General features: G+C 42.0%; 1 protein-coding gene across 2 annotated transcripts in view; it reads left to right on the forward strand.

Moving 5' to 3' along the window:
* The window catches only part of LOC142905302 (uncharacterized), a 36,584-nt gene that overhangs the window by 12,869 nt on the left and 9,069 nt on the right, over nucleotides 1-14,646 (forward strand). For both annotated transcript variants that reach the window (XM_076063290.1, XM_076063291.1), the window contains 5 exons: nucleotides 260-491; nucleotides 4,307-4,395; nucleotides 5,152-5,217; nucleotides 10,953-11,298; nucleotides 13,838-13,888. In XM_076063290.1, coding sequence (XP_075919405.1) covers nucleotides 260-491; nucleotides 4,307-4,395; nucleotides 5,152-5,217; nucleotides 10,953-11,298; nucleotides 13,838-13,888 — 784 coding nt within the window. The remainder of the gene's footprint in view (nucleotides 1-259; nucleotides 492-4,306; nucleotides 4,396-5,151; nucleotides 5,218-10,952; nucleotides 11,299-13,837; nucleotides 13,889-14,646) is intronic.

The following is a 14,646-nucleotide window of genomic DNA, read 5'->3' on the forward strand; positions in this document are numbered from 1 at the left end:
GCCCATGCACCTCCTACGTACATCGTGCTCATGTTTATACTAATTCCTTTGTCAAAGCCTGTTGCTTCCTCCCACACAGCTTAAAGGACGCGACCTGGGCTTGGCTGTTTTCACTCCAACGCTGTCCTCGTGACAGCACGGTCCCTTCACCTGATGAAGGTCACTTGTGTTGTTGTGGCCGAAACGTCGTGATTTTTTTACCTACGTGACTTTACCGAATAGAAGCAAAGAGTATTACATCACTTAATTTGTTTTTCAGCAAACGGTGCGGCTGACGGTGAACTACTCGCGAGCGCGTAAGAAGACCGTGGTTCTGGCGAGCCCGCGCGCGGCCCTGCAAGCGCTGCTGCCCGACATCTGCAACGAGTGCGAGCTTAACGTCCACCACACCGCGCTGTTCGGGGACGCCAGCGAGACGGAGCTGCTCGATACGTCGTGCTCGCTGTCCGAGCTCGGCGTCAAGGAGGTGTACGCTGTCGACAGGAGCAGAGGTTTTGTTTTAACGTTACTTTTGAGCTGATGGAAAAGAACAAAAAATTCGTTTCGATTTGAAGCTTTCGTGACTGCAAGGATTCATCCTTCTTTGGTTCTTTTGGTAAAGTCACCGCCACGTAGAATGAGAATAAAATAATAAATTAATAAAATTAAATAACACAATAAAATTCTCACGACGTTTCGGCCACAACACAAGCGGCCTTCATCAGGTGAAGGGACGAGACTGTCTGGAGGACAGCGCTGGAGCCGCTTGTGTTGTGGCCGAAACGTCGTGAGAATTTTATTTTGTTATTTTATTTTATCAATTTATTATTTTATTCTCATTCTACGTGGTGGTGACTTTACCGAAAGAACCAAAGAATAAAAAATTAGTTTTATCATGGCGGTCCTTTATAAGGCTGGCTTAAAGCCTACCTTCCTTGCAGTTTCTTTTAGACTTGTCAATAGAACCTCCTGGTTATTGACCTAGAATTCATCTTCTTTGGTTCTTTCGGTAAAGTCACCACGTAGAATGAGAATAAAATAATAAATTAATAAAATAAAATAACACAATAAAGGTCAGACGACAGGTCTGTTCCTTTCACCTGAAGAGGGCCACTTGTGTTGTGGCCGAAACGTCGTAAGAATTTTACTGTGTTTTATTAATTTATTATTTTATTCTCATTCTACGTGGTGACTTTACCGAAAGAACCAAAGAAGATGAATCCTTGCAGTCACGAAAGCTTTAAATCGAAATTTGACCTAGAATTGTTTATTTTATCGGTATGACTTTTAAGATAACAATTTGTTTTAGACGTCTGTATATATGTGTGTATGTGTTCATGTGCGACTATATTTTGTACATTACAGGCCTATATATAACGCGTAAAAATGTTTCTTATATCATCATGCAATACATTTTTTTATATTTCATTTTGATGCCTTCCACACTACCCTGATATACCTGGAAATAATTCTGTTCTCATTTCAATCGTTCTGATGTACAGTCTATTGTCTAAATTTTGATTTAAAGCTTTCGTGACTGCAGTAATTCATATTCTTAGCTCTTTCGGTAAAGTCACGTTGAAGGGAAACAATAAAATATATTTTAAACAAAATATATTTTATTATTTTATTGTTTCCCTTCAACGTGACTTTACCGAAAGAGCTAAGAATAGTCTATGGTCTGTTTATGGTTTTTTTTCTGAGATTCCAAATGCAATGACACTTGTCTTCCTTTCACGTACTTTTATCATTATTATAGTTCATTTGGAATCGCGGACCCCCATGTGGTGATGCTTTAAACCGTGTGCACCTTCTGAAGTTTTAATTTTTTGATATTCTACTCATTTGTTTCACCTCTAAAGTTTTCAGACATCGGTATATCTTTTGGGTTTCAAGGTATTTTACTTGTCAGCATCCTGGAAATATGCCCTGGTCATCTGACTTTCAGTTTTGATACCCCCCCCCCCCCCTCCACTATAATAAATAGCCTTGCTATCCACGTAGAGGTCTCTTACAAGTATATTCTAGTTGCTGTGCCTACTTTTGTGACAGTGTTCATAACTGCTAGCATTTTAAAAGTAAATAGTGCACGTGGTATCTGCTCAAATATCTCTAGTTAGATGCTGATGTGAGCATTGCTTGAAATCAGTCCGCCCGGCAAACTCTCTCAGTCTGCTCACTCTCGGTCTAGTCGCCTCTGGTTCTTTCGGTAAAGTCACCACCACGTAGAATGAGAATAATAAGATAATAAAATAACACGATAAAATTCTCACGACGTTTCGGCCACAACGCAAGAGGCCGTCTTCAGGTGCTTAAGGTTGTGTGAAATCCCTCCCCGTAGAGGTTAAATTTCGATTTAAAGCTTTCGTGACTGCAAGGATTCATCTTCTTTGGTTCCTTCGGTAAAGTCACCAACACCACGTAGAATGGCCGAAACGTCGTGAGAATTTTATTGATGGTGACTTTACCGAAAGAACCAAAGAAGATGAATCCTTGCAGTCACGAAGGCTTCAAATCGAAATTTAGTCGCCTCTGCCTCGTGCTAATTTGTGTCAGTAGGCAAAGCGCATGAATTGGCTTCGAACCTAAAGCCGCCGTGATTGGATTTCTCTGTCGTTCCTTTGGCTACCCATGCATAGCAAAGGAGGTCTCATAATGTAAATGCTCACCCCGAGCCCTCGATACTCTGATGGTGCGCTGTTTTTGAGTTGCACGCCTTTTGGCGTCTTCTGGTCCAACACCAATGGAGACTAGGCTCTAAAGAAAAGCCGTCTCACGTGTGGACCAATCAAATTCAAGGACAGTGCCAATATTATTATCAGAGTTGTCTTTTTGTTTGCATTTTGACTGCTTGTGCTGTGGTTATTGCAAACACGATGCCTTGAATAAAGGTGTCAGTTTTTGTGCCAGTCAAAAGGGTAAAACCTATTACTAATGCAGAGGATTGTTCGTGTTATTTGTTTGTGCGTGCGTGCGAGTTTATGAGCTGCATGTTTGGGCTTGCTGGCTGCTGGAATCGAGCACGGAATGTTCACACGTCCCGTGTGCGGCCACCATGTGGGTGAACTGACTTCTTGGCCGCATTAATAATGGCTTGGGAGGCTTAGAATGTCCGTGCTTGGACAGCTCCATGGTTACCGTGACGGGCTGCAAGTTTCAACCCCTTGGCACAATCAGCGCCGTTCTCTGCTGCGCGCTTTGCTGCATTTTGTGTGCCACCAGCGCCACCCGGTGGGAAATTGAAGAAGTGTAAAATATATAAGCTTAGCTCTTTCGGTAAAGTCACGTTGAAGGGAAACAATAAAATAATAAAATATATATAAAACAATAAAAATTCTCACAACGTTTCGACCATAACACAAACGGTCATCTTCAGGTGTGAAAACGTCGTGAGAATTTTTATTGTTTTATATATTTTTTTATTATTTTATTGTTTCCCTTCAACGTGACTTTACCGAAAGAGCCAAGAATATGAATCACTGCAGTCACGAAAGCTTTAAATCGAAATTTAAGTGTAAAATATTTTTTTTTTACAATCCTGCCATCTAGTGGAGAAGTATTGTTACAATGAACAATGTGAACGCTCCGTAGAGGTGTACCTAAAAAAAATATATACACAAGTATGGTGTAATATGCATGTTTATATCAACATTTAATAAACACCTTGATAATTTTGGTACGTGCGTGAAAATAGTACACCTTTTGCAATTTGAAGTTTCTTGGGTTTCAAGCGTCGTACAATTAATAAAAAAATAGACCATGTACTGAAAGGCTTAATTAATTTAACTTTAATAATAGTTGGGTTTTTCCCCTTTTTTCTGGCAACAAAACTGAAACCTTTTTAACAAGGATTCATGCCTACTGCATTAACCACAATACCTGCAGTCAAAATGCAAACAAAAAACATACTATGATAATATATGGTGCATTGTCCTTGAAACTGATTGGTGCACAGGTATTGTGGTTAATGCAGTAGACATGAATCCTTGTAAAAAGGTTTAAACAACAACAAAATAAAAATTGAAAAATTCTCACGACGTTTCGGCCACAACACAAGTGGCCTTCATCAGGTGAAGGGACCGTGCTGTCATGAGGACAGCATTGGAGTGAAAACAGCCTCCCACACAGCTTAAAGTACGCGACCTGGGCTTGGCTGTTTTCACTCCAACGCTGTCCTCATGACAGCACGGTCCCTTCACCTGATGAAGGCCGCTTGCGTTGTGGCCGAAACGTTGTGAGAATTTTTTTTTTGCTTGTTACGTGACTTTAGCGAATAGAACCAAAGAGTACCCTGTGGATGTATTGAGTGGCTCTCTTTGCGTTACAGAGCTGGGCCATGGCCTGAACGACAACGCAGACCTCCCGGAGAAAAAACACAAAGGGCTTTGGAGCTTTTTGCGGCCAAAGATAAAGAAGGTCAGTACGTGACACACTTGCACCCCTGCGTATTTGAAATTGAGCGGTGTTTTTTCTTGCCGTGGTGTTCTCTTGTGACTTCATTAAACGGTGTGTTATTCTCTTGTCGAGAGGAGTGTCATGTGTAGATACACGGAGACATGTTTGTAACAAGATATAGTAATAGGTTTTACCCTTTTGACTGGCACAAAAACTGCCACCTTTATTCAAGGCATCATGTTTGCAATAACCACAACACAAGCAGTCAAAATGCAAACAAAAAAGACAACTCTGATAATAATAATATTGGCACTGTCCTTGAATTTGATTGGTCCACACCCGAGACGGCTTTTCTTAGAGCCTAGTCTCCACTGGTGTTGGACCAGAAGACGCCAAAAGGCGTACAACTCAAAAACAGCGCACCATCAGAGTATTGAGGGCTCGGGGTGAGCATTTACATTATGAGATCTCCTTTGCCAGTAACAAAATATATATTTGTAACAAGTCGGTGTGTTTATAGTTCAAATGTATTCTGGAGGCATTTGCTTTTTATTTTTATATTTCCGCTTATATTTGAATATACTAACACATTGCGTGCAGAAGCTTGCTTTGAACGCTGTTGGGACATGTTCTTGCTGTTGATACTAACACACGCAACCAGCTACTTCTAGCTGTTTTGGTTATTCTAACAACTTCCCCCCGTGCGCATTGTTGAGTATTTGCTGTCTTTGCTTACCCGCGTGTCATGTCCTCATTCTGCTGCTGTGGCTTTCCCAGAGTGATGATGATGATGTTTCCGAGCGTGGTTCCAACAGCTCAATGCATGGTGACAGTAGCAGAGACGTAAGTACTAACTCTGTTTACAGCCCCGCTAACGATACTAACGGCAGTGCTAAACAGAAAATAATTCCTCATGCTTGTGCTCACAGCGGTAAATGTCGCACAGGCCCATCACTTTTTAGCGCTAACCCCGTTCCCTTTTAATACTCAGTTGCCCTTGAAGAACTGTCTTGAATTATGGTGCTATGATTCAAATTAAAGCTTGCCTTTGGCAAAAAAACCTTGAAACCTGTCAACATGATTCATAGCTTCAAAGCTAAAGCAGACTGTGTCATTAAAATGTTACGCATTTTTTTGCACATCAAACTGTTGAAAAAGATAATTTTCCGTCATGCCGACCTTATAATTCAACGTGAAAGACATTTTTTTAAATATAATACAACACTCGTAATTACCCTTTTTACATTTTAAAATGTGGCATTGATATTTTGTGGGGAGCTTATAAGGTCCCCACAAAAATATCAATGTGTTATGCAGTGTAGTCCTATAGTTCGTTATCTTTGTTTTCTGGTTCACTTTATTGTTAGAATCGTATTGGAAAATAATTTTAGCTATCAACTAAATCAGTTAATGCCATTTTGAGAATTTGTGTAAGTTATCTTGGTGGAATAAGTTGTACAGGTGTAGGTGTAAACTGCAAAACAACAACTTTCCAGAAATTATTCACTGGTAAAACATGTTTTAGACCAATTTAGCTGACAGTGCACCCTTTTGGAAGCATTAGCGATTTATTTAGCTGTATAGTATGATTCATGCTGATTCCATTGATGTTGAGAATCATCAAATTCAGGGTAAGTACTGTTAATTCAGTGATCACTGTACAACTGGATTGTTGAATGATTAAATTACAGCCGATTTTAAGTTTATATTTATCACATACCTTGATTTACTTTTGAAATATTTAAATTCAAATGTATCAGTTTATTTTAATGCAGATGTATCGTGGTTGCTGTAGGTGTCACTCAATACACATTTAAATTGTTGGTGCGACATGTTTTTTGCGTATATATGTTAACAGTTATTACAATGTACTATTTAAAAGGTTAATACAGTGGTTCTCAACCCGGGGGGTGGGAAGTATGCCCCTCTATGGGAAGCACAAAAAACTTTCAAGCGGGGTGCAGGCTGTGGCATGAATACCGTGCGTGATACATTTATCATGTGCAAGGGGAGGAACCCCATCGCCATATTTGCAGCAACAAAACACCAATAATTTTGATTTAAAGCTTTTGTGACTGCAGTAATTCATATTCTTGGCTCTTTCGGTAAAGTCACGTTGAAGGGAAACAATAAAATAATAATGTATATATAAAACAATAAAAATTCTCACGACGTTTCGACCATAACACAAACGGTCATCATCAGGTGTAATGTTGTGTGCATACAGTGCAATGTACATTTCAATTCGAAGCGTGTGCAGGCTTAATGCCAAGATCAACGTGGCTTCTCCAGTTTGTGATTTACAGGACGTGCCACAGACTGAGACCGGTGCGGTTTTAGGTCCAAATTTGAGCACACGTTTGAATTTGCCGTTACTCTGCCCCTCTTAGAACTTACTCTCTCGTATTTAGTTCAAAAGCAGGAGACTTGTTAGCGGCACGTCTCCCTGCGCGCTACACCATAGCACGTAGGCCTTGGCACTTGAGTTGTAGGGTAGGGACCACGTGGCCAGGTGCCGCTTGCCCTCCACACCCATCGGAAAATAAAGTGAGCTGGTGAGTAATATTTTTGTCGATGTTATCGCTGACCACTGGCAAATCCTGTTCTTAAAGCTTTTTGTTGTCGATTTATATGACGTTAAGTGTTTGTTTAATGAGGGTTTTCTTTATTCATATTCTTAGCTCTTTCGGTAAAGTCACGTTGAAGGGAAACAATAAAATAATAAAATATATATAAAACAATAAAAATTCTCACGACGTTTCGACCATAACACAAACGGTTTTTTCACACCTGATGACGACCGTTTGTGTTATGGTCAAAACGTCGTGAGAATTTTTATTGTTTTATATATATTTTATTTTTTTATTGTTTCCCTTCAACGTGACTTTACCGAAAGAGCTAAGAATATGAATTACTGCAGTCACGAAAGCTTTCAATCAAGGTTTTTTTTGTACCATCCATTGTGGTGAACCGTTTTAAGTGATAGCCCTTTGCTGTTTTTTTTTTTCCAGAAATTATTAATAACCTTACGCTACAGTTGCGCTGCTCTTAAAAGTAAGGTTGTAAACAAAAAACGTGCACGGGTCCACCAGCAGAAAAGGAATCTTTATTTCCCTACATCCCATAGATGAGTTGTGAGCTGACTTTTGTTAAATGCTGCGAGCCGTTAATAAAAACGCCTCTCATTTATTTTCTTTGGTTCTTTCGGTAAAGTCACCACCACGTAGAATGAGAATAAAATAATAAATTGATCAATTAAAATAACACGATAAAATTCTCACGACGTTTCGGCCACGACGCAAGCGGCCTTCATCAGGTGAAGGGACGAGACTGTCTGGAGGACAGCGCTGGAGTGAAAAAGCCAAGCTCAGACCGCGACCTTTAAGCTGTGTGAGAAGAAACAGAGCGCCTTGACAAAGGAATTAGCATAGAATTTAGCATTTAATTGGCAGACTTAGCACGATGAACGGTGTAGAGAGGGTGAACATGTGCAGACCGGCGAGGGGGCGAGGGGGAGTTTACATATCGATGGTGTGAAAAGGGAATTTAAGCAGCCGCGAAACGTTTGGGATACCACTACTTGGAAAAAAGATACTGTACCATTGAAAATTAGTTTAATGTTCAGTTAAAATCGAAACCTCTTTATTTATTTGCCCTCCAGCAAGACTTTTTCGACGGTGACCTAAAGGAAGTAAATGGAAGTGCAGTGCGCAGCAGTATCTTTGTCTGCTTTCACCGTGTGCATTGGCCGAACGAACAGCGCTTGAATCCCTGGAGGAACGTGCAACCCCACCCACACCCAACCCTGTAGAAAGCGTGACACAACTTATTGTGCTGTTTCAACAATATCCCCCCTCTCAATACTGCAACCTATGTCGTGCTCAGTAACGTTCGGAGCCTACTGATGCTGCGCGGACACGTGTAGGCGGACACGTGTAGGTGAACACGTGTAGGCGGACACGTGTAGGTGAACACGTGTAGGTGAACACGTGTAGGAGAACACGTGTAGGTGAACACGTGTAGGCGGACACGTGTAGGCGAACACGTGTAGGCGAACACGTGTAGGTGAACACGTGTAGGTGAACACGTGCAGGCGACTGAATGGGTGGAGCAGCACATCGGCAAACGCCCGTTGGGCAGCACCGCGTCACGAGGGGCCTTTGGCGTGAACTTTACTGTGCACCGTTGTGCCAACGCTATGCAGGTCGGGATATGAGAGGGTAATGGCATCGTTGGCCTGCATGAGCTGTACGGTCACAGCATGGATATACACGTCACGGGCTGAGCTGTCACTAGCCGGCTTCGCCCGGGACTTGGGTCCACCACGCCCGGCCGCCTTTGTCTCCCCGGTGGCGATGTTCACACACAACACGGCAGTTACTCGTTTGAGGCTGAGTCGACCTAGGGGAGGCCCAGGAGCGGTTGAAATAATCGTCGCCGGCGGTGGCAGTGAGCGGGAATCGAACTGGGGGTCGCCGGGTTCGTAGCGCGGCGTAGCGCTAACCACTACACTACAATGCGTTAGGCTTACACACACACACACATAGACACACACAGATACACACACATACACACAGATACACACACACATACGCAGACACACAGACACACACACATACACACACAGACACACAGTCACACACACAAACATACATACACACAGACACACACACATACACAGATACACACAGACACATACACAGCGCGCTAACCACTACACAACAATGCTTTACGCTTCCACATAGACACAGACACATACACACACACATACACACACATACACAACAACAACAACCGCCATTCGCCACTAAGTGGCGGTGACGTCACCACGACGCTTGTGCCAGGCTATGCTACACTACAATGCGTTAGGCTTCCACATGCGCGGGTCACGTGACAGATTTGACGTCACAGCATTTATGTTTTGCCGTGCAAAAACAAATACATTATTGAGCTCCCCCCCCCCCCACCAAAAAACTAAAACAAAAGTGTATTTGTATAAGGTTTGCACGGTGTACAGTCTGTAAAGTACCCACATGGCAAATTTAAAGTTTGTTGCATGTCGGGAAGTTCGCTAAACATTTTGAACAGACACATACTCACACCTTTTTGTCTTTTACATATATGGAGATAAAATAAACCTAAGGCTTTGGTTACTTAATCTCTTTGTTAACAAAATTGTTATAGCAACCACACTTCAAAAACAAAATTATGAAGCCTTTTCAGGCTCCTTCAAAGTTTTTTGTGGCATTTACATGCTGTTTTATTGTGATACTGCATATGTTTAATGCATTGGCAGTATGTTGAACGTCTTTCACATCGTGCATAGCCAACCAATGACGTAGCGTCTGGAATATAAATAGTTTCCATTATTGGCATGATACTCGAGCTGAGTATCATGAAGATGCTCCTTGAAATCGATTATTTCTTATATACCTCTTTACCTAATATTTCACGTCATTCAAAAATTAAAATTGCACTTAAGTTAATCATACTTCAACAATCTCCCACTGACCAGCATGGCAATGTGTTACACCCGTAAGAATAATTACATGTTCAGGAAAGTTGCACTGAGTCTGAAGACTCCTATTCAAGAGGGTCCTGCACAGGGATGTTTGGCCAATAGCTGTAAAAAAAAAAAATTTCAACGAATTAGTTTTTGGATTTCAATAAAGTTCTTTGTTACATAACACACCACCATTAGTAAATAGTTATATTCTTAGCTCTTTCGGTAAAGTCACGTTGTTTTGTATATATTATTATTTTATTGTTTCCCTTCAACGTGACTTTACCGAAAGCTAAGAATATGAATTACTGCAGTCACGAAAGCTTTAAATCAAAATGTATTAAATAGTTGTACAGCATTGTGCCGGAGATAGGTTTGGCTTTGGTGGATATCTCATAACAACTTTGTGTTTTAATAGGGGTTTTTCCCCTTTTTTCTGGCAACAAAACTGAAACCTTTTAACAAGGATTCATGTCTACTGCATTAACCACAATACTTGCAGTCAAAATGCAAACGAAAAAAATACTATGATAATATGTAGCATTGTCCTTGAAACTGATTGGTCCACGCCAAGGGACGGCTTTCTTTTGAGCCTCGACCCAAATTGGTGCTCGACCAGATGACGCCAAAAGGCGTGCATTGTGGTTAATGCAGCGACATGAATCCTCGTAAAAAGGTTTCAGTTTTAGGAATAGGTTTTACCCTTTTGACTGGCACAAAAACTGACACCTTTATTCAAGGCATCATGTTTGCAATAACCACAACACAAGCAGTCAAAATGCAAACAAAAGAGACAACTCTGATAATAATATGCACTGTCCTTGAATTTGATTGGTCCACACGCGAGACGGCTTTTCTTAGAGCCTAGTCTCCACTGGTGTTGGACCAGAAGACGCCAAAAGGCGTACTAAAAGGGTAAAACCTATTCCTATATCTTGTTTCTGGCAAAGGAGGTCTCATAATGTAAAAGGTTTCAGTTTTGTTGCCAGAAAAAAGGTTGAAAAACCCCCTATTATTACATTTTGGCTACTGGCAAAGGAGGTCTAACGATGTAAACCTTGTGTCTCCTGCTCAGAGCCCTCCAGGCCAGCCGCGCCTCGCACAGGAGACCGGAAGAAGCCGGTCACCCCCTCCCGCACCGTTGGCCTCGCCTTCGACCCGGGCCGCTGGAGCCACGTCGCCGCTCGGCACGCTGCGGCGTCGCACCAAGCCCCGTGCGCCTCCTCCTCCTCCTCCTCCCCCCCCATGCACCACCGCCTGGGGTACGCAGGCTGCCGGCCCCGAGCCGCCGCCTCCGCTTCCGAGATCTGCCCCAGAACAGGCGCGGCCGGCGGCGTTGTTGTTGTTGTCGCAGCCTGGATCCACTCCTCCTGTGCAGCCCGGCGTGGAGAACGAGCGTCGAAGGCGGAGCAGCTCCGCACGTGAGAGAGAGAGAGGGCTCTCACGTGCTCACATTTTCCATTTTTTTTATTTTTATCAAGTGCCCTTTATAGTTCTATCGATTCAAGGCCGATTTTTTTTTTTTTACGACGGAGCGGCGCTTTTTGGCCCTGTTCAAAATGCGGGAATTTAAGCTGTGCCATCGGGCAAACGTTTTGATTTAAGCGAAAAAGTATGTCTAAAAAAAGCTTCTGTTCGTTTCGTCTTGGTAACAACCTGCAAGCATCTCGGGGAGCAAAAAGTGAAATTCCATTGCTTTTAGTGCAGTGAACTGCTTAGGCACAATACCTAAACTTAAACACATTCTCCTGCGGAGGGAGGAGCTGGTAGGAACGTTGTTGGGTTGCTCGGTCAATGGCCAGGGTCAACGGCGGCACCACCACGTGGTGTGTTCCGTAAATATGCCCGACTGTGAGGGCAGGCACAAGCCAGCGTGAGTAGGTTAAACGTTGAGTTTTATAAGGGCACCACGGGGTGACCAGCCCCTCCCCAGCCAGCCCCACCCCCCACGCAGCCCCTCCCCACCCAGCCCCTCCCCACCCTCCCCTCCCCACCCAGCCCCTCCCCACCAGCCCCTCCCCACCCTCCCCTCCCCACCCAGCCCCACCCCTCCCATGTTTGGATGCACGACAGACTGACACAATAATAATCTCCTGTGGGCTGGTGGTGTAGTAACCAGGAGGTTCCTACACAGTATCATCACCTAGCCGATTTGTCAACATCATGTTTACACAGGGGAGACGGTAAGCGAACACGTTCCAATCGTGCATGCGGTTTTGTTTGGCTTCAACTGTCTTCTTTCAACAAGACCTCTGCTGCTACACATTTACCTTGTGAGCCCCACTATTTCCAGATTTGAAGCTTTCGTGACTGCAAGGATTCACCACACTCTGTGTTTTTTTTCAGCAAAGTAACGACGTAGTTAAAAAACAAATAAATGATAAAACAACTAAATTAAATCACGACGTTTCGGAGGCAACACCAAGCTCCCTTCTTCAGGTGGAAACCGTCACAGCTGTATCAAGCAATTTTACCGTGACGATTTCCACCTGAATTTCTGTATGAAGTTGAGGCAGAAATTTTACCGTGATGGTTTCCACCTGAATTTCTGTATCAAGTTGATGCAGCAATTTTACCGTGACGGTTTCCACCTAAATTTCTGTATCGAGTTGATGCAGCAATGTTGCCGTGACGATTTCCACCTGAATTTCTGTATCGAGTTGATGCAGCAATTTTGCCGTGACCTGTGTCCACCTGAATTTCTGTATCAAGTTGATGCGGCAATGTTGCCGTGACGGTTTCCACCTGAATTTATGTATCGAGTTGATGCAGCAATTTTGCCGTGACGGTTTCCCCATGAAGACGGAAGCTTGGTGTTGCCCCCGAAACGTCGTGATTTAATGTAGTTGTTTTATTTATTTTATTTTACCTACGTCGTGACTTTACCGAAGAAACACAAAGAGTCTATGAGCCCCACGATGTGTGTCGTCAGTCAAAGCACCGTTTGTAATATGATGACAAGGTGAAATATTTAATTGGCGACTTATTTTTGAGGACATCAACACAGAATGTATCATCATTGTTACGCTTAATGAAGGGTTGAAGTCGTGGAATGTTAAAGTGCCTAACCCAGTAATGTTTCCGGGGTTTAATGTCCTCGCGAAGCAATAGTGAATTATGTTTAAGAGATTTGGCCGGGATGAATTGTTCATCGACCAAACGAAATTATTTTTTTTATTATTGTGAAGAGAGACATTTTGCAATTTTGGGGTGCCATCAGAATCTTTATTTAGACTGGAGAAATCTGATGAACTGTGAAGCTCATTTTCACAGATGACCAGTAAAAGGGATGAAATATTTTACATTATGAGACCTCCTTTGCCAGTAACAAGATATAGTAATAGGTTTTACCCTTTTAACTGGCACAAAAAACTGAAACCTTTATTCAAGGCATCTTGTTTGCAATAACCACAACAAACAAAAAGACAACTCTGATATTATTATCAGAGTTGTCTTTTTGTTTGCATTTTGACTGCTTGTGTTGTGGTTATTGCAAACATGATGCCTTGAATAAAGGTGTCAGTTTTTTGTGCCAGTTAAAAGGGTAAAACCTATTACTATATGGATGAAATCTTGTCTTGTTGTGATAGATTACACAGAAATGTGCCGCACTATGGCATCGTACCGTGCAATGTGTTGTGATGGGAGTTGCATGCTGTCAGTTGTGTTCTTGTTAGTCAGGTGGCATCACAATCCAACAGTCATCGAATCAGTGAGCAAGTTGGTCCAGTGAGCATGTACATAGTGTGTATATGTATATATTTGATTGTGAGTGAGTGTATGTGAGTACTTATGTGTATGTGTGTGTGCGTGCATGCATGTGACGAACATGTTTTATATTAACAGCCAGCTGCTGTTTGAACCTTAAAGAATTCACTTGACCGGTTATGGGTAAGTCAAATGTGCTGATGCTAATGAATGGCATTCACATGTATGGAAATGTTGTTTTGTGTTTCTCAGCCTCCGCTCAAAGTTCTGGGCGCTTACCGTTAAAGGATGAAAATGAAGAAGGTAAATATTGTAAAATGCACGGCTTCATTGGAATAGATGGCTCTGTATAAGCAGTATGGAGGCCAGAAGTAATTTTAATCCAATAAACTGTTTCTTTAAATGGTTGTTCATTTAGATATCTTGTGATCAAAATTGTAATCGTGTTCCGACAATTGGCTAATTATTACGCTACTTTGATAAAATATGTAATTTATTAAGAGTTTTTTTAGGGCATGTTAATTCAGATATAAAATTGACTTTCATACTGCAGAATAATGCTTACAAGGTAAAACAACTGCATAACCTTGCAGCAGGGGCACCATTTCCTTTGAAAGTGTGTGGATTAATTGAAGGATCTTTTGAAAGTCCTTTAACCTTCCCGGTCCTCATTTTTCCACGAAAATGTTGACAGGCTGTGGAGCAAACAGCCTGCCAAAATACCAACAAAAAAAAACATTCGAATTAGTGATTTACATATTGTTAATTTACATATGTTCCATGCAATTTCAGACTAACTTTATTCCAGCTGGCAAAGCCAATTGAGCTCAGCGGCTCTTTAACAAGGACAACCAATTGGATTTTTTTAAAATCTTTTATTTGGCTGGCACATATAACTGGCTGTCAAACATCTCTTGTGGAATCTCATAAGATATATCATCTTACACAACTGCTCATACATATGTTGAACACGTACGTATGTTATGTTTTCAACCTGTGTTTGAGCTGTGAATCTTTGTTTAAAGGGCAGTTGTGGTGCTTGTAACGTAACATATTCAACT

This window comes from Petromyzon marinus, unplaced genomic scaffold, assembly GCF_048934315.1.
Source record: "Petromyzon marinus isolate PM22_M1 ecotype Great Lakes invasive population unplaced genomic scaffold, UKy_Petmar_22M1.pri1.0 PM_G_Scaffold_99, whole genome shotgun sequence".
Classification (NCBI taxonomy): domain Eukaryota; kingdom Metazoa; phylum Chordata; class Hyperoartia; order Petromyzontiformes; family Petromyzontidae; genus Petromyzon; species Petromyzon marinus.